This window comes from Chiloscyllium plagiosum, chromosome 31, assembly GCF_004010195.1.
Source record: "Chiloscyllium plagiosum isolate BGI_BamShark_2017 chromosome 31, ASM401019v2, whole genome shotgun sequence".
NCBI lineage: Eukaryota > Metazoa > Chordata > Chondrichthyes > Orectolobiformes > Hemiscylliidae > Chiloscyllium > Chiloscyllium plagiosum.
This window is the reverse complement of record NC_057740.1, coordinates 1,201,787-1,226,241: the sequence shown is the minus strand read 5'-3', so window position 1 is coordinate 1,226,241 and position 24,455 is coordinate 1,201,787. Positions and strand designations below refer to the sequence as shown.

Sequence of the window (24,455 nt, the reverse complement as noted above, 5' to 3'; positions counted from 1 at the left end):
GTAACATAATGTCTCGACTCCTATACTCAGTGCCTCAACCGATGAAGGTCAGCATGCTAAATGCCTTCTTCACCATCCTGTCCTGTGATGCTGCTTTCAAAGAACCATGTATTTGTGCTCCTAGGTCCCTCTGTTCCACAACAATCCTCAGGACCTTATCATTTCCTGTATAAGTCCTACTTTGGTTTAACTTTACAAAGTTAAAACACCTCACACTTACCTGTATTAAATTGCATTTGCCAATCTTCAACCCACTTCCCCATCTGATCAAGATCCCTCTGTAGTTTTTGATAACCTTCCTCACTATAAATGGTGCCTCCTAATTTTGTATCATCTGCAAACTTACTAATCACGCCTTGTACATTCACATCCAGAACATTTATGTAAGTAACAAATAACATAAGTCCCAGCATCCACCCCAGTGGCACACCACTTGTGACAGACCTCCAGTCTGAAGAAACAACCTTCAGCCATCACCCTCTACTTCCTACCATTGAGCCAATTTTGAATCCAATTAGCTAACTTTCCCTGGATCCCATGCAACCTAACCTTCATGACTAGGCTGCCAAGTGGGAAGGTGTCAAAGGCAGATAGACAACATCCACTGCCCTACCCTCATCAATCCTTTTGGTTACCTCTTTGAAAAACCCTAAAAGATTTGTCAGACATGACTTCCCATGTGTAAATCCAAGATCTAAATATTTTAGGTTTGGCTGTATCTTCATCAGTACTGTTTTTTTTTAATGCCCTTATGGGATTGAGTCCTGCCAGCAGGATGTGATTTCAATCATTTTCTGTTTCCCTATTTATTGTTACCCTGGATCTTCTTCCATTTGGGAAGGCATACCTCGATTCTGGGATTAGAGGTTGGCAGCCTCCACGTGGTGGGATGGCTGCTGAGGTAGCAACTGAATTGTCTGTCGGATCCCAACCAAATTTGAGAGGTGGAGGTGAATGTGGCGATATGATTTGGAGGTGCCAGTGTTGGGCTGGTGTGTACAAAGTTAAAAATCACACAACACCAGGTTATCATCCGACAGGTTTATTTGGAAGCACTAGCTTTCGGAAATGGATTAATATCCTCCAGACACCTGTCCTGGATGATCTGTCTCAGCATGCTATAGTTTCTAATGTTTGAAGTTCTGGGGTTGTGTTGAGGTCATTGAGCAGATCACCAGTACCTGATATGTGTGGAATATAGTTTCCAATCTTGGTACAAAGCATTTTGGAGTTTGTCATGACCTGGTACATCCAAATTGTTAGTAGTTTGTTCCCTTGTTAGTTGAAACTCTTCATTTATCATTTGAACCTGTAGCAATTGTGTGAGAAGTTCCATGAACCAGGAGACTTGACTGGTCTGAATCTGTTAGTTTGTATGTGATATCCAATTGATTACTTCCATAAATGCACAATACTTAACAAATGCTGCAGGTCAGGCAAAGAGGGTAAATTAAGGGTAGGACAAAGGAGAAATGCTTTTCTTAGTCTCTTCCCTCTACCAATCCAACTGTGATTATTTGCTTCCCTGACGACTTTGCCCAACTGGTTGTTCCTGAGTTTTGTGAACTGAATATCACTTTAATCCTGTGATAAAGTCGCGTAAGAATTCAATCCCAAAGATTTAATGCAGTTTTTATCTACTAAAAGGTTTCTCATTTGTGACTGTCTGTAAATAATTGTACCCTTCTCAAAGTAAGCAAATCAGGTAGAAGGAGTGAAAAGCCAGCTACTTGCAAAACAAGAATTTACATAAATTAGAGGAACAAATGGATCAAGAGGCCTCAGGTTCATAACAATGGGAAAAACAAAGTCATAAAAAAGACAAACAAAGTAGGGAGACTCATTTTTAGAGGAAATGGAAAACAGAAGTCGTTTTAAACATAGCCCAAACAAGGTTTTAGGTTATCTTTGGAATGCTGTTTGCAATTCTTGTCTCTATATTGCAGACAGGTGCAGAAAGAATTTGAAAGTACTACAGCTGTAAGGTTATACCTGTCAGTAAATACTGAATTTGCTGTCATCCTTTTCTCAATTAGACAAAATTAAGCTTAAACTTGTTGATGATCTTTAATATTTTGAAGGGCTTGATTGGGTAGACCTTAGGAGAATGGTTCCATTTGTAAAGGAATCTAAATTGAGTGGCCATAAATATATGATAGTCATTGATCAAACTAGTATAGATTTCAAAATGAAATTCTTCACTCAGACCAAGTAAAATAAGAATTCACTATAACAGAGAGTGATTGAGACAAATGGCCGTTTAGGGAAAGCTAGGTAAGTAGGAGGAAAGAACCAGTGGTTCGGAATGCTGATAGGGTTGACTGAAGTAAGGTGGGAGGAGGCATGAACATCAATGTGTACCACTTCAACTGATTGGTCTGGATCTGTTCCATCATTCCTATGCAATATCCGTTAGATTAATTCTGTAAGTGCAGAATATTTGACAAATGTTGCAGCAAGATTGCATGCAGATCCCATAAATAAGCAATGAATGGATGTTCCAGTTGGTTTGTTTTAATACTGTCAGTGGATTCTAAGTGTTGGTCAGGACACCCCGAGGTCTCTTTCTCAATAATGACAAGGTGTTTTTAAGCCAATTAAACCGTACACATCTAGTTCTCCTTCGGTCCTAAAGTTTTAGTTTAGATTACACGCTAAGGTTTGTAGTGCTGCTTGAACATACACGTTTCTGATGCAGATGTGCTATTGACCAAGCTGTCTACAAATTCTGGCACTCTTACAGACAAGCAAAATTTTAGCAGGATATCTACTAACCTGAGATAATCCAGAATCCAAATGTGGACTATGTCAGGCTCATGTTTTCCTGAAATGTGGTTCTTGTCTTTTTAATTTGTGAGCTTTCAGGTGGATGATAAGAGGTGAAAAAAGAAAGCAGATAGTTCCCTGGTGTCCTGACCAATATTTATGTAGCCAGAAACAGTTCATCTTCGTTTTAAGCTTGATTTCTAGTCAGAGTTCAGCTGAAGCTGGGATTTTTACAAAAATTATAATAGTCTAATATAAATCTGGAAAGAGCAGAGAGGGTGGTCTGAATGCAGAAGGTTGAAGCTCCAGATGTGCTATTGCATAGTGGGCGGCACGGTGGCACAGTGGTTAGCACTGCTGCCTCACAGCGTCAGAGACCCGGGTTCAATTCCCGCCTCAGGCGACTGTCTGTGTGGAGTTTGCACATTCTCCCCGTGTCTGCGTGGGTTTCCTCCGGGTGCTCCGGTTTCCTCCCACAGTCCAAAGATGTGCAGGTCAGGTGAATTGGCCAAGCTAAATTGCCCGTAGTGTTAGGTATGGGGTAAATGTAAGGGTGTGGGTGGGTTATGCTTCGACGGGTCGGTGTGGACTTGTTGGGCCGAAGGGCCTGTTTCCACACTGTAAGTAATCTAATCTAAAGTAATCTAATCTTGCATTCAGTTGTGTGCTCAATGCATGAAATGTGCAGATTGTCCCAAACAGTCTCACTCATATCCTGCAAATCATTTTATTGGTGGTTGCACCATAGTGATAGTTGAGTAGGTGGGTGGATGGGGGAGTGAATGAGAGAAAATAAATCTTAACTTGATCTTTTGTACCTTGACGAAATGCTAATCAGGCTGAGAGGAGGCTGGGAAATCTTGACCAGCTTCACTTGGAGCCTCTCTGAAATGGGGAATAAGGCAACTCTGACCACAAGTAGAAATGACGTAGTGTGTTCATGAAGTGTTTTGTGTACTTTCTTATAATGTGCACAGCTTGCATTTAAAATCACAAACTGAATAAAGCCAATGAGGTGTTCCCCTGGAATATTCCATGAATTGATAGGAATTAGAATGTGATTTATTTATTTGCAATGCTCTATCTATACTCTGAATTTCCTATGTGAAGTTAAAATAAATTATGTTTTTTATTTGTAAAGCAGTCTTTCTAAGTCTGAGGCTGAGCATTCTATTGTTAGAGATAATTGTGCTGCCAAAGATTCTCTCTATTTTAGGGGATAATTGTATTACCAAAGGTTGATTCTCTGTGTGTTGGCAGGAACTACAAAATGATCTGGACAGAGAGAACAATAGCCTGCAGGAGCTGGAATCCCAGAAGCAGGCTGCCCAGGACAGGCTGGATGAAATGGACCAACAAAAGGCCAAGCTTGAGGACATGCTCAGTGACATCCGGCAGAAGTGTCAGGAGGAGAACCAGACGGTAAGAACAAGGGAAACCTGCAACCTGGAGACTGTAAGCATTTGATTTGGATGATACATTTATTACCAGATTCTTTCACAACCATGCTGTGAACTGAAATTTCTAAGCAGTATAGAATGTACAACAAATGATGGTTTAATATTTATAATGTGTGGTTCTTTCAACAAATTGTCGGTTAGGATATGTATTATAATCATTTGTATTGATGGCTTAAAAGTCTCCATTGTCTGGAAACTGTAAGGGTTTTTGTTATTTTTTCTACTTACTTTAATGTGATGCTGATATTAAGAGACTAGGACTATAGTGGCAAAAAGCTGAAATCTAATTATGGGCCTACTGGGACAGATGATCAGATCATAATTTTGAGCATTCTGTAGAAGGGAGAACTCAAGTTTATCTGAAAGTAAAAGATGATCACAAAATCTGGGGCTCCAGCTCATGCTTGATCATCAGTTAATGATAACAAGGACTTGCATCTATTCAGTATGTTTGCAGACATCTTTACTTATAAATGTAAAGCTAATGTTGGTTTTGAAACATTGTGAAGTATTTTAGGAAATGGTTACAATCATGTCAATTGATGGAATTTTGAAACTAAAGGTAGAATGAATTGCTGGAGAAAGCAATGTAATGAAATTTAGCTTTGACATAGTGAAGATGCAAGCAGATGAAGAACATGTAGGACTAGTGTTTGCAGATTAACAGGAAAAAGATAACTGTTAGAGAGTTGAGAAAGTTAAACAAAAATGGTAGAGACATAAAAATTGAGAGGATTATGTGTCAGTTTGGGTTGATATGTACTGCAAAACCACCCCATAGTTCAGCAGAATATCAAATTATAGGCTTTAGTTGGAACTACTACAAACGTATACTATGGCTGCAAATCAGTGGTTGATTTATTTTTATAAACATCATTCTAGGTGGTTGGGAATTTGCTGAATGGGTCAGTGTTTGTTATAGTCACTTGGCCCCCAAGTGGGAATTACAACCTTGAATCTATCACTCTTCTGAATTTTATCATATTTTCAATACAAGGTTTTCCCTGTTACCATTATTTTGTTTTATGATTTCCTATTTGCAGTTCTTTTTAGGAAGCACATTATTGTTGTTACTGAAAGTTAATGATAAACTTTCTAAAAGTTTTAAAATTAAAATCCATGTGATTGGGCAACTGTTACAATCCAAAGCTGCTGTATTAAAAACAGTAAAGAAGAAGTCTCCTTTTCCTCTTGTTGATGTATAAAATTCATATAATGTGGAAACAGGCCATTTAGTCTATCGAATCCACACCAACCCCTACAGAGCTTCTCACCCTACCCCCACCCTATCCCTGTAACCTTGCATTTCTAATGGCTAATCCACCTAGCCTGCCCATCTTTGGATTATGATATAGAGTGGCTGAGCAAATATAACAACTTAGATAAATTGCTACTGAAAATTGGAAATAAGGCTGAAGGTGGCGCTGTCTGTTCAAAGCTAAAGTGATCAGTACAGTCGCCAGTTTGGATGAGGAACTTTGCAGGCCCAATTCCTACGCTGTGCTGAATCTATTCACATCAGCTGGGACAGTTAATTTCTGATCAGGAATAATCAGTCAATAGGCCTGCTCCCAATCAATATTTGGGGCCTATTACTGGGTGTGAATCTGGGCACTGTCAAGTTCCATTTAATCATTCCCAGTGCTTCCCAATCATTGTCAATTAGGCAATTGATCACATTTGTCCAGGTTCATTGTTGAAGAATGACGACTTGGATGAGGTTCTGTTGAAGACTCTGGAATTTTATTCTGACAGAGGTCAAATGGTTTGGAGATGGGAGATGGAAAAATAAGAATGGAAATAAAAATATTGTTTGGGACTTAAAAGCTTGCATCATGAGTCTGGTACCAATGACTGTGTAAGGTCCAGTTGTGCAGTTTATGTTATTGTCTGAATCTCTTGAGAGCAAAGTAATCCTTCCAACCAGCTGTTCAGTTGTATAGAATTACCATACAGTGCAAAAAACAACTTGCCCCTGCATCCTTCCTTCCAGTTCAATACAACTGCATGTTATCATTGAGCATGCCAGGAATAATGTTCCAATAAATCATCAGGTTTGTAATTTGCTTTCAAAGTATCATTCCCATGTGGTATCTGGCTTCATAGGCAGCTTGTGCGAGCTGGAAGGACGGGATAGGGTGGTCCAGGTCACCACTGATTTCTTCATGGCCACCATCAGTGCTGTTCAGCGCCTGCCGTCAGCCAGTTTGTCTTTCCCCACGAGGCAGACCACTCCCTCACACAAATGTTTTTCTAAATGTCAGCCATTAACTCTCAGTGCTGTGGCTGTGTTCCCAGATAAACCTTCGGAGTATTGCATTTTTTTCACATGATTCCAAAAAATATGTGCACGTATTTCAGCTTGTTTGAAGAATTTTCCCTGTGGTGTTGAACATTCTCTTTATATTAACTATTGCAAGATGGTAGAGTTTAATCAAAGTTTCTGGTTGAATTTGAATGGACTGACATGTTATGTTATGGTGTACAGAATTCTTACTCATCTTTTTTTAAACTGTAAACTTTGTTTGAAGAATGTGAGAGCTGAGGAAAGGAATATTTTCAAAAGTTGCTGTTTAGGTACAGTGCCAAACATAGACAGAGGGTGAAACTCATTTTTGTCTAACTTTCTGCCTTTACAAATAGCCTGATAAGAATGTGTATGCCTTCTTTCAGAAAGCAATGTCCACTGTAAGGGATTGGTTAATTTCACAACCAGATGGTCGTGTAGTTATTTGGTGTATAGTCATGCCCACTTGAACCAGATCCAAACTCAAATCATTTGCTTTCTGTTCACCTCTGCAACATTAAGCCCAATCTGATCTGAATTCCCAGAGGTCAGTCATGGGTGTTCTAACAGACGGTAATCCATTTGACATTTTATATATTGAATTCAATACATTGGAATGAGGAGGATAAGAGTTGGAATAAGCTTTCCTTGGAAAATAAAAGTATAGCAAACCCAGCTGTTAATAAGCATATGCAATTGGAGACAGATGGCTGATTTCCTTTTGTGATTGATTTTGACTGTTGGCTCTCATCTTATTCATTTATCAACTTCCTGTCCTTTATTCTCATGGAGATCCACTGGATTTGGAGAGTTAGCCAGTCTACACAAAAGTTCAGTGATACTCAACTTTCTTCAGTGCAACTCCATTTTAAAGCCCGACTTTGCATTGACAATTTGGGGTGCCGAATAAGAGTTGTTAAAGCGGGGGGGGGGGGGGGGGGAAATGAGGGGTTTTGTGAGCCTGGCTTTGCCTGCTGAGCATGATGGGGGTTGTGGTGCCTTCTGCTGATTAGTTGGGGAGGAACATAAAGTTCAGCTTGTGGGAAGGCTTTAAACTGCAGTTAAATAAGAAAACCCCAGCCTTTTCAGAGGCTATTTGTTTGCAGTCTATCAACGTGAAAAAAGCTATTTGACACTGATCCTAAACAGCTGCCTTGGGGATCCACAGACCCAACATGTCATCTTGTACCCAAACTCTCAGTTTTGGGAGCCCGACAGTAGTATAACTATTGTCTTGAGCTGCATGTAGTTACCTGTTTCTGCTGTAATCCAATGCAAGACTTGCTCAGCCCAATACTACAAATCTCTGTCAGTGTTACGTGCATGATTTTCTCACCAGTGCCTCTACTAAGGCATCAAATGCAGCCTGACTGTTAAGGCAAGTCGAAGCTGCAGGTAGGAATGGGAAATTGTTGCTGCATCTCGATAGTGTTGTGTTAAGACGACACTTGGGGTCTAGTGCATTGTTTAGTCTCCATATCTTAAAAAGGATATACTTGCTTTATTTGTTTTAGAGGAAGAGGCAACAACTGGCAACCACTGATTCCTGGTATGATGGGGTTGTTTTTTTTAAATAGATATTGAGTTTGAATGGTCAACAAACACTGGAGTTCAGTAGTGTCAAATGTGGTATAATTGGAAATATAAAATTCTAAAAGGACTTGCCAGGATACACGGAGATAAGCTATTTCCCTTGGAGAGTGTAGATTGAGGGACAATGGTATCAAGATAAGTCATTGGTCATTTAGAAGTGAGGTAAGGAATTTCTTTGCTGAGAGAATCCAAAGATATTCAGCCCTCCATTTCATAGTTATAAATATCTGTGTATATTGAGACTAAACTCAACAGAGTTTTGGTTACTACATGAATCAAGGGATATAGGAATTGGGCAACAAATTGGCATTGTGGAACTTCCAACATGATCAGAGCAAGTTCGAGTGCCCACATGGCCTACTGATTTTTTTTGTGTATTCTGTGTCTTTTGAACTCTCGTGTTGATTTTGAGAGCAGAATGATCTGTTGTGCGTTACATTTGGTAGTGTTCATGCACTAATAAAGTGTGATTGACCAACTTTAAGTGAACAACACACTGGGAGATCTTCTAGCATGTAAAATGTCTTAAAACTCCATGCTTGACTTGCAGTGTTTTTTAACTCAGATGTCAAATCCTAAAGCAGCAAGAGAAATGCTACCTCTCGAATAATGACCGGTGTGTACGACTTATGAATTTATTTTTGTTGATTTGGAATTTTTAAAAATCCACTTATTTCCATCTGCCATACTGCTCATGTCAGAGGTATCTATCGTATAAAGACTATTTTCAATTGCCTGCTCCTTAATGCTCCATAAATGCTATTGCTCTGCTCATGCACCCAATCAAAAAAAATCCTTCATTGATTTATTTCTCCGTCAGCACACAATCCTGGCTCTCCCCTTACAAACATTTCCATGACTAGCTCCATAGATGAATCACTTTTTAATATATGTATCTCTGCCTCTCACTTCTGGTATTATACTCTCATTGACTTGAATTTCATATTAATGAAATTTTTATAACCATAAAATTTAAGTGGCAAAAAAACACTGAAATCCTTTAGAAGACCCAAACAAATCAGAACTGGATTCTTACTGGAGTGATTGGGACCAGGTGGACCTCGTTGACTGTGAGCTTCTTGGAGTTGTCAACCTGGGCCAATCAGGAAAGCCTTGGTTGACTAATAGAACTAGGACAAAAGAGAAAAAAATAAATAAACAGACGATTTGATCACACAGCATTGCCCTTTGATGTGAAGGGCAGTGCTTGTCACTGGCCCCTCGGGTGTTTTCCTATCTTCCTGGTGGTGGAAATTGAATGAAGATTCATACACCTTGTGTCTCTCACTGTGTCTCACACGTGCACACACACACACACCATGGGTGTTTTCCTATCTAAAAAGAAGAAAAAACAGATTCAGCAACATGGGTGCTAGGGAAAAAATAAGCACCACATCAGTATGTGGTGTGGATTGGTGTCAGGTGTCTAAAAAAAAAATAAAGCTAGGACGAAAGAGAAAAAAATAAATAAACAGACGATTTGATCATACAGCATTGCCCTTTGATGTGAAGGGCAGTGCTTGTCACTGGCCACTCGGGTGTTTTCCTATCTTCCTGGTGGTGGAAATTGAATAAAGATTCGTACACCAAAAAAAATAAAACTAGGACATTAGAATCTCCTCACTGAGGACCGACTCTGAGCCTGCTGGTGAATTGAAGGTAGACTTGGTGAAGGGACCTGGCCGTTGAGCCATTATTTCAGTGGATAGATCCTGGGCTTGATATTTGTGTATGAGACAACCAGGAAAAAAAAGTATATAACCATGAGATTAGAATTTCCTCAATCCGGGTGACTGAGCTGGCTGGCCACAACCAATGTACTATGCACTAGTAAATAAAAGGTGACATGGTGCCAGCAAAATAAATGTAACCAGGAGATTAGAATCTCCTCAGTCCAGGTGACTGACTCTGAGCTTGCTGGCTGCAGTGTACTGTGTACTAGTAAATAAAGGATTACCTGGTGATGGGACCCAGCCTCTGTACAGTTATTTCATTGGCGACAGGAGAAACAGGACACAGCTGAAAAACATTTGCCTGCAACTGTCAACTTGGAGTTGGGGTAAGCATTTCTGGCATCATGCCTTTATTTGGGAAGCTTGACTCATTTGACCCTGCTGTCGAAGACTCTGCCCGTAATGTGGAAAAAATACAAAGTTTTTCCGGGTAAATGACATTGAGGCAGATGAAAAGCAACAAATAATCCTTCTGATTGTGCTTGTAGGCCTGCATCATTTTCACTTATACAGGGCTTAACTTTCCCAGAGGCACCAGGCACTAAAACCTTCAAGAGTTGACGGAGCTGGTTAAGGAATATTAGAAAATGCGGCAAATAGAACATGGGAACTGCAGGGCATCCTGTAAGGGAAGTGGACACCCATACTTGTTCGACTGAGCTTGGGGAACACTACTTGAGTGCAGGCAATTGCAAAACCTCATGCAAGGGCATGTGCTGAGCAGAGGGACCCTCTGCCAACCCATAGCAAAATGCCACAACAAAGCTGAGCCTCGGCCAAATGGCTAAAAAGTTCTTCAGAGTCTGGGCTGGCAGTGGAGGAGGCCAAGGATGATCAGTTTGCGAAGGGAGTGGGAAGAGGAATTAAAATGGCTGGTGAATGAGAGGTCAGGTTGGCCCCTGCAGGCCCGGCTGAGATGCTCGGCGAGACGTGCCATGAGTTTATGTTTGGTCTTCCCGGATACAGTAACCTAGTGTGGAGGAGAGGCAGGTGAACTTTGTCTCACCTGAAAGGACTGTTTGGGCCTCTGGATGGAGGTGAGGGGCATAGTGTGCCAACAGGTGTTTCATCTTTTACGATTGCAGGGGAAGGTACCAGGGGGTTTGGGGGGGAAGCTGGAGAGGTTGGTGGGGAGAGTGGCATAACCAAGGATTGGCGAAGGGAACGTTCTTGTAGAAGGCAGAGATGGATGGGAAGGGGAAGATGTTCATGATGATGGGGTCTAATTGGTGTTGGGATTGTTTCAGGATGATATGTTGGATGTGGAGACTGGTGGGGTGAGAGGTGAGGTCAAGGGGGACCCTAACTGGATGACATAGCAATAACAGGGTCGGCCAATAAAAAGCTTGGAGAACTTGGACATAATGCTCAAAGGTTTCTCCCAGGCAGACGTACGCCTTAGAAGAGAAGGTGCCCCAAGTGATCTACTTGGGTTACAGAGTTGACAAAACCAGGTTACATCCGTTGGAAGAGAAAGTGAGGATGATTGAAGGTACCAGAGCTTAGATCTTCTCTTGGGGTTGTGAATTATTACAAAAAAAATCTTATGTAACCTGGCCTCCATCCTGGCACTCTTAGACCTGCTATTGAAAAAGGGTCAGGAAGCCAAAAAGTAGTCTTTAGGGAAGTGAAAGAGAACTGGCTTTCATCGTCTAAGGTGTTTTAAAACCATCTTTTAAACTTAGTTTTTCAAGGGCAGGATTTTTAGTAATGATTAGGAGCTTAGTATGTCAATTTTAAAAAAAACTCATTCAACCCAATGCAACATTTTCAAATGTCTTGCGCAAGACTAACAGTGTAAAATAAGTTGTTTTTATGTCACTGATTCCTAATTGTTTGAAATCTGACTTTCTTCAGTAATGCAACCTATGGAGAAACAAAAACTCACCAGCTTCTGGAATGCTATGTTTAATTGTGTTTATGCACTCTCAAACAGCAAGTTTCTATCAGTTCTAGAGGAATATGGAAGTGGATACTCACAATTTTGCAGTCATTGTTACCACAGAATCCAGGTCTTCATGTTTTAATTCATTCGTGCTCCGTTTCAGAGAGTTATCACTGCACTTATGTATCCAGCTTGCAGCATGACAGTTTAAACCTATGAAAAGTTTACTGGCATGGATCACTGTGATCCTTTTGAGCAGTCCCTACAACTTGTCTTTTCAAGCTGCAACAAGCTGTGTTTACTGTTGCAAATAATTTCTCAAGAAGTGGCACCAAGAACAGTAAAACCCTTTGAAGATAAATTTTAACAACAGGAATATTTGTTTGAACTACAAGGAAGGCGAGAGCTGAGATGCATTGACTCAGGCCAAGGGAGGAGAGGCCGATCAGATGTTTGAATATAGAACAGGCCCTTTGACTCATCATATCTGTATTGACCATATTGTCATTCTAAACTAATCCCATCAGCCTGCACATGGTCTGCATCCCTTTATTCCCTTTCTGTTCATGTCTGTCTAAGTGCTTCATGTTGACCTTTCTGTTTTAATTGCATGCTCTGTATCACTACCCTTAAACAAGTGGATGGTTCATTAAGTCTTTGTCTTGAAATTCACCCCCAGCCTATACATTGTACATCCCAAAGCAGATTGGTTGCCATCACGTAGTTGTTAATTAGTTTTTCTCCTCACCTTTCCTCGCGTTTGATGGGCATTACCGATGTATGATTTGTATGAAGAAATGATTGAATCGCTGAGCACAGTCATGAAAGCTTCAACACAGATTTGTTTTCCATGAAATAAGGCAAATTTGACCTACAGACTGATTTTGTATAGCAAATTCAAAACAACCATGTTATCAGAGTTGACAGGAGAACTGTCATGGGAGATCTAGAAATGTGTGTATGAGTATGTATGTATCCTATAAATCAAATAGTTGTATCTTTTTAACTGTTGAAGAAGTCTTTTATTGTGCAAAACTGTCATCGTGTTTTTTTTTAATCTAGTAAAATTGTCTTAGCTGATGTTGAGTTGAAGGTATTTTTAGTGACTAATTCATGGGGTGAATCATTATTGTATAAACTTCAGTTTTCATATTGTAACTGCAGCTTCTATTGTGCAGAAGATACATGGGTTGTGACTAAGCTGCACATATAATGAGATAGTTGAAGGCTAAATATAAATGATTCATCGTCTTCTGTATTTTCTCAAGGTTTGTTGATAATTGTCATCTGGCTGGTGTTACATGATTTAATTATATTGACTTTGTGTGGAACAGATTTCATCGCTAAAGACACAGATTGCAAATCAGGAGTCAGACATGCAATCCCAGGAAGAGGAGCTGAACAAAGCCAAGACAGAGCTAAATAAACTACAGCAAGAGGAATCACAATTGGAACAGAGCATTGAGGCTGGCAAGGTACAACTTGAGACGATCATCAAGTCACTAAAATCTACTCAGGATGAAATTAACCAGGTGAGAACTATGTATATCAGTTGCAAGCCTATTACGTCAGATTTTCTGCATCTCCCATAGCCTCAGGTACGTTTTTTAAAAGCAGGATAGAGATCAAGAAGTCTCCATAAATTTACGGAAGAAATGCTTTTTGGAAAGAACTATTGAGTATAGTTCAGACTACCAAATTGGAGGAGGCAAGAAAAACTGCTTTCTCTTCCTTTCATTCCCATAGCCTTGCTTTTTGTATGAATTAACTTTGTGGAGTAACTTCACCATCAATTCAATGATTTGAAATAGAATTCTTTTATTGAATACGCTCATCCTGGAAAAAGAGTGATAACCAACCTATGGATTAGTGGCTTTTATTTCTAATTGCTGTCTGCATTTCCCCATTGCTTGGTTTTATGGCCTTTGAAGACTTAATATGTGTGTGTTCGCGTGTGTGTGAGAGAGAGAGAATTGAGGAATGACTAAGTGTCCATCACTGAACACCTTACACTTCTACATAAAAGAACATAGTGAATATGTTCTTTTATAGACCAGATTACCAGTAGTATCCTGCTTTGAAAAATATAGTAGATTATAAAACTTTGGAAAACCAGCCTGATAGCAAATCAATAAAGTGGAGGTTAATTTAGAAACAAAAAAACAGAGGATTCTGGCAAAACTTTGGTCTTGCAGCATTTGGGAAGCGAAACAGCATTAATGTTTTGAGTCTGACATGACTGTTCGAAAGTGAAGATGGTAGGGCCAACTGTACTCCCTTGAGAACTTCCTGCTGGAAATGTCCTGGAGCCGAGATGACTGACCTCCAACAACTACAACTGTCTTCCTTTGAGCCAGGTATGACTCTAATTGGCAGAGTTTTCCCTTGATTCCCATTGATTCCAGTTTTGCTAGATCTCCTTGATGCCAAAATTAGTCAAATGCAGCTTTGATGTCAAGGGCTGTCACTCACCTCACCCTAAGAATTAGCTGTTTTGTCCATGTTTGTGCTAAAGCTGTAATGAGGTCAGGAGCTGAGTGCCCTCTGGTGGAATTTAAACTGAGCAACTGTTATTGCTAAGCTGCTTGATAGTACTGTTAATGACATCTTCCATCATTTTACTGATCATGATTGGACTGATGGGATGATAATTGACTGAATTGGAATTATTTTGTTTTTGTGGACAAGACATACTTGGCAATTTTCCACATCATTGGGTAGATGCCAGTGTTGTAGCTGTACTGGAACAGCTTGGCTAGGGATGTGGCAAGTTCTGGAGTGCAAGTCTGCAGTACCATTGCTGAAATGTTGGCAAGTCCCATTGTCGTTGCAATAGTCTAGTACCTCCAGCCATTTCTTAATTTCACGTTAAGTAAATTGACTGAAGACTGGCATATGTAATGCAGGAGATCTCTGGAGAAGGCTGAGATGGATCAACCACTCAATCCTTCTGGTTGAAGATTGTTGCAAATGCGTCAGCCTTATCTTTTGCTCGATATACCAGGCTCCCCTACCATTGAGATGGAGGTATTTATGGTGCTGCCTCTTCCTGTGAGTTGTTTAAGTGTCCACCAGCATTCATGACTGGATTTTGAAGCCTATTAAGTGGGACAGGAATTGGCCATTTGACCCTTTCAGCTTGCTCTGCAATTCAAAATGATCACAGTGAATCATTCTGCTCAGTACTCTGTTCCTGCTTTCATCTCATAAGCCCCAATAATATCTATCTCTTTCTTGAAAACATTCAATATTTTTGCCTCAACCGCTTTCTGTGGCAAAGAATTCCTTAGGCACGCCATTCTTGTGTGAGGAAATTTCTCCTTGTCTCAGTCATAAATGGCCTATCCAATGTCCTTAGATTGTGAGCCCTGATTCTGGACTCCCTAATTATTGGGAACATCCTTCATGCATTTACCACTATTGTGGGGAAAATCACCAGCCTTGGAGTCAGAGTTGGGGTTCAATGACAGAGTTTAGTGTACAAGGGAATACCGGAGCTCTGGAGAGAGTAAAACACCAACAGCGCAGTGGTCAGCTGTGATTTTTCTCTCAATCCCGGGCACGTCAAGATACTTTTATACATTTTGTAATAATAGGTCAGTGTTGAGGTTATTGTCTTTGTAACATGTTTTGTTTATGGTAAACATTGCAGAATCGTTAGTAATTTCGGTGCAGTCATTGTCATTTCCAGTGCAGTCTTTGTTAATTTCAGTGCGGTTGTTGTCAGTTTCGATGTTTGTGTGGAAGTCCATTGCTGTAGTAATGAGAAGGATGATTACTGCAGCCCTGGCTGTTATCACTGTGTATTGAGTCTGTATCAAACTGTTAGCATTTCTATCAAAGGTGTTGGCTGGACACTTTGGGCAGTGTACGCTGCTCATGTGTATTCTCTCCCCCACCAACCTTAAGCTAATCAATTGGGTTGTTGTGGTGAAAGGGTTAAAATTGTGTCCCAATACATGTGTGAATCTAACCGAAAATGGAAGGTGTCGCTTAGTCCCGTGTGAATCTTATTATACACCTTCCCGTGTGAATCTTCTTATCTGTATGTAACCAGAATGGAATGTGTTTTTTAGCCTTGCTCTGCTACATGTGTGAATCTAACCGAAAATGGAAGGTGTCGCTTAGTCCCGTGTGAATCTTATTACACACCTCCCCATGTGAATCTTCTTATCTGTATGTAACCAGAATGGAATGTGTTTTTTAGCCTTGCTCTGCTACATGTGTGAATCTAACCGAAAATGGAAGGTGTCGCTTAGTCCCGTGTGAATCTTATTACACACCTCCCCATGTGAATCTTCTTATCTGTATGTAACCAGAATGGAATGTGTTTTTTAGCCTTGCTCTGCTACATGTGTGAATCTAACCGAAAATGGAAGGTGTCGCTTAGTCCCGTGTGAATCTTATTACACACCTCCCCGTGTGAATCTTCTTATCTGTATGTAACCAGAATGGAATGTGTTTTTTAGCCTTGCTCTGCTACATGTGTGAATCTAACCGAAAATGGAAGGTGTCGCTTAGTCCCGTGTGAATCTTATTACACACCTCCCCGTGTGAATCTTCTTATCTGTATGTAACCAGAATGGAATGTGTTTTTTAGCCTTGCTCTGCTACATGTGTGAATCTAACCGAAAATGGAAGGTGTCGCTTAGTCCCGTGTGAATCTTATTACACACCTCCCCGTGTGAATCTTCTTATCTGTATGTAACCAGAATGGAATGTGTTTTTTAGCCTTGCTCTGCTACATGTGTGAATCTAACCGAAAATGGAAGGTGTCGCTTAGTCCCGTGTGAATCTTATTACACACCTCCCCGTGTGAATCTTCTTATCTGTATGTAACCAGAATGGAATGTGTTTTTTAGCCTTGCTCTGCTACATGTGTGAATCTAACCGAAAATGGAAGGTGTCGCTTAGTCCCGTGTGAATCTTATTACACACCTCCCCGTGTGAATCTTCTTATCTGTATGTAACCAGAATGGAATGTGTTTTTTAGCCTTGCTCTGCTACATGTGTGAATCTAACCGAAAATGGAAGGTGTCGCTTAGTCCCGTGTGAATCTTATTACACACCTCCCCGTGTGAATCTTCTTATCTGTATGTAACCAGAATGGAATGTGTTTTTTAGCCTTGCTCTGCTACATGTGTGAATCTAACCGAAAATGGAAGGTGTCGCTTAGTCCCGTGTGAATCTTATTACACACCTCCCCGTGTGAATCTTCTTATCTGTATGTAACCAGAATGGAATGTGTTTTTTAGCCTTGCTCTGCTACATGTGTGAATCTAACCGAAAATGGAAGGTGTCGCTTAGTCCCGTGTGAATCTTATTACACACCTCCCCGTGTGAATCTTCTTATCTGTATGTAACCAGAATGGAATGTGTTTTTTAGCCTTGCTCTGCTACATGTGTGAATCTAACCGAAAATGGAAGGTGTCGCTTAGTCCCGTGTGAATCTTATTACACACCTCCCCGTGTGAATCTTCTTATCTGTATGTAACCAGAATGGAATGTGTTTTTTAGCCTTGCTCTGCTACATGTGTGAATCTAACCGAAAATGGAAGGTGTCGCTTAGTCCCGTGTGAATCTTATTACACACCTCCCCGTGTGAATCTTCTTATCTGTATGTAACCAGAATGGAATGTGTTTTTTAGCCTTGCTCTGCTACATGTGTGAATCTAACCGAAAATGGAAGGTGTCGCTTAGTCCCGTGTGAATCTTATTACACACCTCCCCGTGTGAATCTTCTTATCTGTATGTAACCAGAATGGAATGTGTTTTTTAGCCTTGCTCTGCTACATGTGTGAATCTAACCGAAAATGGAAGGTGTCGCTTAGTCCCGTGTGAATCTTATTACACACCTCCCCGTGTGAATCTTCTTATCTGTATGTAACCAGAATGGAATGTGTTTTTTAGCCTTGCTCTGCTACATGTGTGAATCTAACCGAAAATGGAAGGTGTCGCTTAGTCCCGTGTGAATCTTATTACACACCTCCCCGTGTGAATCTTCTTATCTGTATGTAACCAGAATGGAATGTGTTTTTTAGCCTTGCTCTGCTACATGTGTGAATCTAACCGAAAATGGAAGGTGTCGCTTAGTCCCGTGTGAATCTTATTACACACCTCCCCGTGTGAATCTTCTTATCTGTATGTAACCAGAATGGAATGTGTTTTTTAGCCTTGCTCTGCTACATGTGTGAATCTAACCGAAAATGGAAGGTGTCGCTTAGTCCCGTGTGAATCTTATTACACACCTCCCCGTGTGAATCTTCTTATCTGTATGTAACCAGAATGGAATGTGTTTTTTAGCCTTGCTCTGCTACATGTGTGAATCTAACCGAAAATGGAAGGTGTCGCTTAGTCCCGTGTGAATCTTATTACACACCTCCCCGTGTGAATCTTCTTATCTGTATGTAACCAGAATGGAATGTGTTTTTTAGCCTTGCTCTGCTACATGTGTGAATCTAACCGAAAATGGAAGGTGTCGCTTAGTCCCGTGTGAATCTTATTACACACCTCCCCGTGTGAATCTTCTTATCTGTATGTAACCAGAATGGAATGTGTTTTTTAGCCTTGCTCTGCTACATGTGTGAATCTAACCGAAAATGGAAGGTGTCGCTTAGTCCCGTGTGAATCTTATTACACACCTCCCCGTGTGAATCTTCTTATCTGTATGTAACCAGAATGGAATGTGTTTTTTAGCCTTGCTCTGCTACATGTGTGAATCTAACCGAAAATGGAAGGTGTCGCTTAGTCCCGTGTGAATCTTATTACACACCTCCCCGTGTGAATCTTCTTATCTGTATGTAACCAGAATGGAATGTGTTTTTTAGCCTTGCTCTGCTACATGTGTGAATCTAACCGAAAATGGAAGGTGTCGCTTAGTCCCGTGTGAATCTTATTACACACCTCCCCGTGTGAATCTTCTTATCTGTATGTAACCAGAATGGAATGTGTTTTTTAGCCTTGCTCTGCTACATGTGTGAATCTAACCGAAAATGGAAGGTGTCGCTTAGTCCCGTGTGAATCTTATTACACACCTCCCCGTGTGAATCTTCTTATCTGTATGTAACCAGAATGGAATGTGTTTTTTAGCCTTGCTCTGCTACATGTGTGAATCTAACCGAAAATGGAAGGTGTCGCTTAGTCCCGTGTGAATCTTATTACACACCTCCCCGTGTGAATCTTCTTATCTGTATGTAACCAGAATGGAATGTGTTTTTTAGCCTTGCTCTGCTACATGTGTGAATCTAACCGAAAATGGAAGGTGTCGCTTAGTCCCGTGTGAATCTTATTACACACCTCCCCGTGTGAATCTTCTTATCTGTATGTAACCAGAATGGAATGTGTTTTTTAGCCTTGCTCTGCTACATGTGTGAATCTAACCGAAAATGGAAGGTGTCGCTTAGTCCCGTGTGAATCTTATTACACACCTCCCCGTGTGAATCTTCTTATCTGTATGTAACCAGAATGGAATGTGTTTTTTAGCCTTGCTCTGCTACATGTGTGAATCTAACCGAAAATGGAAGGTGTCGCTTAGTCCCGTGTGAATCTTATTACACACCTCCCCGTGTGAATCTTCTTATCTGTATGTAACCAGAATGGAATGTGTTTTTTAGCCTTGCTCTGCTACATGTGTGAATCTAACCGAAAATGGAAGGTGTCGCTTAGTCCCGTGTGAATCTTATTACACACCTCCCCGTGTGAATCTTCTTATCTGTATGTAACCAGAATGGAATGTGTTTTTTAGCCTTGCTCTGCTACATGTGTGAATCTAACCGAAAATGGAAGGTGTCGCTTAGTCCCGTGTGAATCTTATTACACACCTCCCCGTGTGAATCTTCTTATCTGTATGTAACCAGAATGGAATGTGTTTTTTAGCCTTGCTCTGCTACATGTGTGAATCTAACCGAAAATGGAAGGTGTCGCTTAGTCCCGTGTGAATCTTATTACACACCTCCCCGTGTGAATCTTCTTATCTGTATGTAACCAGAATGGAATGTGTTTTTTAGCCTTGCTCTGCTACATGTGTGAATCTAACCGAAAATGGAAGGTGTCGCTTAGTCCCGTGTGAATCTTATTACACACCTCCCCGTGTGAATCTTCTTATCTGTATGTAACCAGAATGGAATGTGTTTTTTAGCCTTGCTCTGCTACATGTGTGAATCTAACCGAAAATGGAAGGTGTCGCTTAGTCCCGTGTGAATCTTATTACACACCTCCCCGTGTGAATCTTCTTATCTGTATGTAACCAGAATGGAATGTGTTTTTTAGCCTTGCTCTGCTACATGTGTGAATCTAACCGAAAATGGAAGGTGTCGCTTAGTCCCGTGTGAATCTTATTACACACCTCCCCGTGTGAATCTTCTTATCTGTATGTAACCAGAATGGAATGTGTTTTTTAGCCTTGCTCTGCTACATGTGTGAATCTAACCGAAAATGGAAGGTGTCGCTTAGTCCCGTGTGAATCTTATTACACACCTCCCCGTGTGAATCTTCTTATCTGTATGTAACCAGAATGGAATGTGTTTTTTAGCCTTGCTCTGCTACATGTGTGAATCTAACCGAAAATGGAAGGTGTCGCTTAGTCCCGTGTGAATCTTATTACACACCTCCCCGTGTGAATCTTCTTATCTGTATGTAACCAGAATGGAATGTGTTTTTTAGCCTTGCTCTGCTACATGTGTGAATCTAACCGAAAATGGAAGGTGTCGCTTAGTCCCGTGTGAATCTTATTACACACCTCCCCGTGTGAATCTTCTTATCTGTATGTAACCAGAATGGAATGTGTTTTTTAGCCTTGCTCTGCTACATGTGTGAATCTAACCGAAAATGGAAGGTGTCGCTTAGTCCCGTGTGAATCTTATTACACACCTCCCCGTGTGAATCTTCTTATCTGTATGTAACCAGAATGGAATGTGTTTTTTAGCCTTGCTCTGCTACATGTGTGAATCTAACCGAAAATGGAAGGTGTCGCTTAGTCCCGTGTGAATCTTATTACACACCTCCCCGTGTGAATCTTCTTATCTGTATGTAACCAGAATGGAATGTGTTTTTTAGCCTTGCTCTGCTACATGTGTGAATCTAACCGAAAATGGAAGGTGTCGCTTAGTCCCGTGTGAATCTTATTACACACCTCCCCGTGTGAATCTTCTTATCTGTATGTAACCAGAATGGAATGTGTTTTTTAGCCTTGCTCTGCTACATGTGTGAATCTAACCGAAAATGGAAGGTGTCGCTTAGTCCCGTGTGAATCTTATTACACACCTCCCCGTGTGAATCTTCTTATCTGTATGTAACCAGAATGGAATGTGTTTTTTAGCCTTGCTCTGCTACATGTGTGAATCTAACCGAAAATGGAAGGTGTCGCTTAGTCCCGTGTGAATCTTATTACACACCTCCCCGTGTGAATCTTCTTATCTGTATGTAACCAGAATGGAATGTGTTTTTTAGCCTTGCTCTGCTACATGTGTGAATCTAACCGAAAATGGAAGGTGTCGCTTAGTCCCGTGTGAATCTTATTACACACCTCCCCGTGTGAATCTTCTTATCTGTATGTAACCAGAATGGAATGTGTTTTTTAGCATTCGGAATCGTCATCGATTCATGTGGTTAATAATGGTACTGCCCTCGACGAACGCACCGTCTGAGGCGTCGTTAAACCCCACGCGGGGCGGGCCAGCCACGGGGGGCGTGCGGTCGCATCGAACACAGTTGGCCCCTATTATGTCAACTTGTCAACAGATGGCCCGGGCGGTACTGCACACTGATGTTCATTGGCGGGTACAGTTGCCCCTCATATCCGAGTGTCATACCAAGAGGCGGCGACGAGCGTGGTACGACACCCTGCTGGGAGGCGCAGGAACTGTTATGGGTATCTCGAATGCCATTGACTCTGAGGTGACCCGTACTAAATTATCTAACACGGGACAGGCCACCTCACAAGGACTACATACTATTGGAAGGTGGATGCCATCCGTAATGATGACTCAAGGAGAGACAGCTGAAATAATGATACGATCTCTGCAATGGGAACTGGATGTCTGGGGTGCCACTCAGGAACTGTTTGAGAACATTACGGCTCAGTTAAATTGGATTGCCTGTCATATTCAAATGTTGCATGCTCAAATACAGAAAGAACGCTTTTTGCGTGTGGTAACATCCCCCAATGTACAGGCGTGGAGGGGACTAGGGAATGTATCTGAGAAATTGTGGATGATAACCCATCCAGAGCGAACATGGTGTAACGCAACTATGTGTAACGGATACTTTGTTACCATGAATGTAACCCACACTGTTACGGTCTGTCGATATTATGTATTACCAGTGATTACATCTTCTGGATATTATTTTCTGAAGACAAGGGGACAGTGGTTTAGCCCAGATACCAATATTACCTATGATCTGTCCGCTTGTGAACAGACTGATCAGGGGAAAACTTGCCTACTGATGGACAGGTATCGGGACCCCTGCTTGACTAAGGGAACGGCCCTGTGCGAATGGACTGTTGAGACTCCAAGGGACATGATGAGGCAGATTGGGCCACACACGCTCTGTGTGGCTACCAATAATCCACATCCTATGCTTCCCTCAGCACCGTTCTCGGGATGCCTCTCAAATGTCTATCAGTGGCACTGGCAGAATCACACCTATTTGTGGACCACTTATAGCAGTGCTCGCCACTTTACCAAGATGCAGTGGAAAGTGCTGATGAATCCTTGGAACATTACCCTGGATCGGTTTAAGCGAGCATTGGACCGATCCGAGGAGCTTAAGCAGATATTACGAAAGCACCAAACCAATGTCACCAAGGTTACGGTGTCTACCTTTATACATGGACAGGAGGTAGTACATGCTGCCCGTGTAGTGGACGTGGAGTCAGCTCATCATTGGTGGGACATATTGAGTGGTATGTCCCCCACTGCGGGGACATTCCTGTTCCCACCCTTGTCGATCCTGGTAGCGGTCCTGGTGATTTTAACATGCTGTAATGTCCTGACTTGCTTGTATATTTGGCGTGTACGTAGGCGCTTGTTAGAAAGAATACATATGGGCATAATGTAACACATGTATTGGGTCAAGCAGTGGAAAAGATACATGTGTGAATCTAACCGGAATGGAGGTGTTGCTTAGTCCCGTGTGAATCTTCTTATCTGTATGTAACCAGAATGGAATGTGTTTTTTAGCCTTGCTCTGCTGTTCACATGAATGTTTATATCTGGAAAAGAGTATATCAGCTGGAAAAGTCTCCAGTTCGGTGAGTCTGCTCCGGGGTTGCGTTTAACCGCCGAGCGTGGGTTGTTGGCAACCGCTCTACGAGAACTGACGGCTCGCAGTTCCGGTAACACGTAGAGTGAGTATAAACCAGACCCGTTGTAAGTACGAGTCCTGGTTGTGGCGACGCTGCGGGGAATAAAACACTTATATTCTAGCAGACTCGCCTCTTGGCTGTTTGTTCTGTGTCAGACTACTTTCCTGCGAGCCTGGTCCTTGACCTTGAGAATTTTTTTAAAACAGTTGTGAGTGCGTTGTGTTGGCATTTTGGTGGCCCCAGGCAGTGTCTGTGTTTGCTGTGTTGTTTCTCTCTATGTTGTGGTCCGGCGGCAATCTTGTGTGTCAAGTAGCCAACTTATGGCTCAGAGGCCATCTTGTGTGTCCGTGTGCCTAGTGTCACCCTGCCCCGTGCCATCTCCCACTTCACTCCCCCCTTTGTGGTCAAGGAGGTGACTTCGGAGATCTCCCGCAGATCACCCAATTCACTTGTACAGTAGGTCATTTCTAGGAGTTCTTCCTCCTGAGGGGTATTGTGGAGTGCCAGTTTCGTTGGGGGCTTTTCTGTGATGGCACTCGCTGCTGGTACAGTTCTTGTCAGTAGCGCCTTACAGCAGAGCTTTAAACACTCGAGGCCCACACAGAATACCAGCATGAGTGCAATGAACAGAACTATCCCGTGTGTCAAATAGGGTCCGCAAGATTTACCTATCAATCAATTTAGCCAGCTGTCTGTAATAATGGCTATCTGTCGAAAATTATCTAGCTGGTCTCTGATATTCTTGATGGCTTCTGTAATATTATAAAAGGCATCAACAACATGGGTGACACAATTGTCACCAACAATTGTAATCTAATCTAAAAAAAAATTCCCCCTTGCTGTGCTAGTTGATAAACCACCGTGTAACGTGTCTGCTGTCTGTAGAGTCTGAGTTCAACCAATTCTATATTAACTGCTTCCATAGCTTTTGAGGTATTATTGCCTAAGATAGTCGGGCCACATGCAAGGTAATTTCGGTTTTTAGCACTGACAACCCCTGCTCCTCCCCCCCCCCGCAAAGATAGAAAACCCACGAATCCATATCCCAATGATGACTCCAAAGTTGGGGGGACCTGCACAGAACTCCTGACTGATGGAGCGGGTCACTATCCTTCTCTGAATATGTACTCCGCTGGGGCATGGTACAGTCAAGGGTGCAATTGTCCCTACTACAAATACGTTTGGGGTGTCTGTGGCATAACTCCCCTTAAATAGAAAAACACATCCCTTCACTGCTCAGTATCAGACATTGTCCTGTCCTTCTGTCTGTCTGCCCACCCATGTTGCCCCTGATCCCGCAGGTGCCTCCCACAGCTGGTAAGTATTGAACGGGTACATCAATGTGACAGAGCTGACATGGGTGTCATTGCACTGATCATGTATGAATTGTCTGCCCGCGATCACATTCAAGCATGCCTGCTCGCTG

At 41.6% G+C, this 24,455-nt stretch overlaps 1 protein-coding gene across 14 annotated transcripts in view; it reads left to right on the top strand.

Annotated features, from left to right (window-relative positions):
* Window positions 1–24,455, top strand: part of eps15l1a (epidermal growth factor receptor pathway substrate 15-like 1a) — a 390,058-nt gene that overhangs the window by 187,406 nt on the left and 178,197 nt on the right. For all 14 annotated transcript variants that reach the window (XR_006316095.1, XM_043720770.1, XM_043720773.1 and 11 more), the window contains 2 exons: window positions 4,027–4,188; window positions 13,059–13,256. Coding sequence is in view for 13 of the 14 variants with exons in the window: in XM_043720770.1 (XP_043576705.1) it covers window positions 4,027–4,188; window positions 13,059–13,256 (360 nt within the window). In the remaining variant the exon portion in view is untranslated. The remainder of the gene's footprint in view (window positions 1–4,026; window positions 4,189–13,058; window positions 13,257–24,455) is intronic.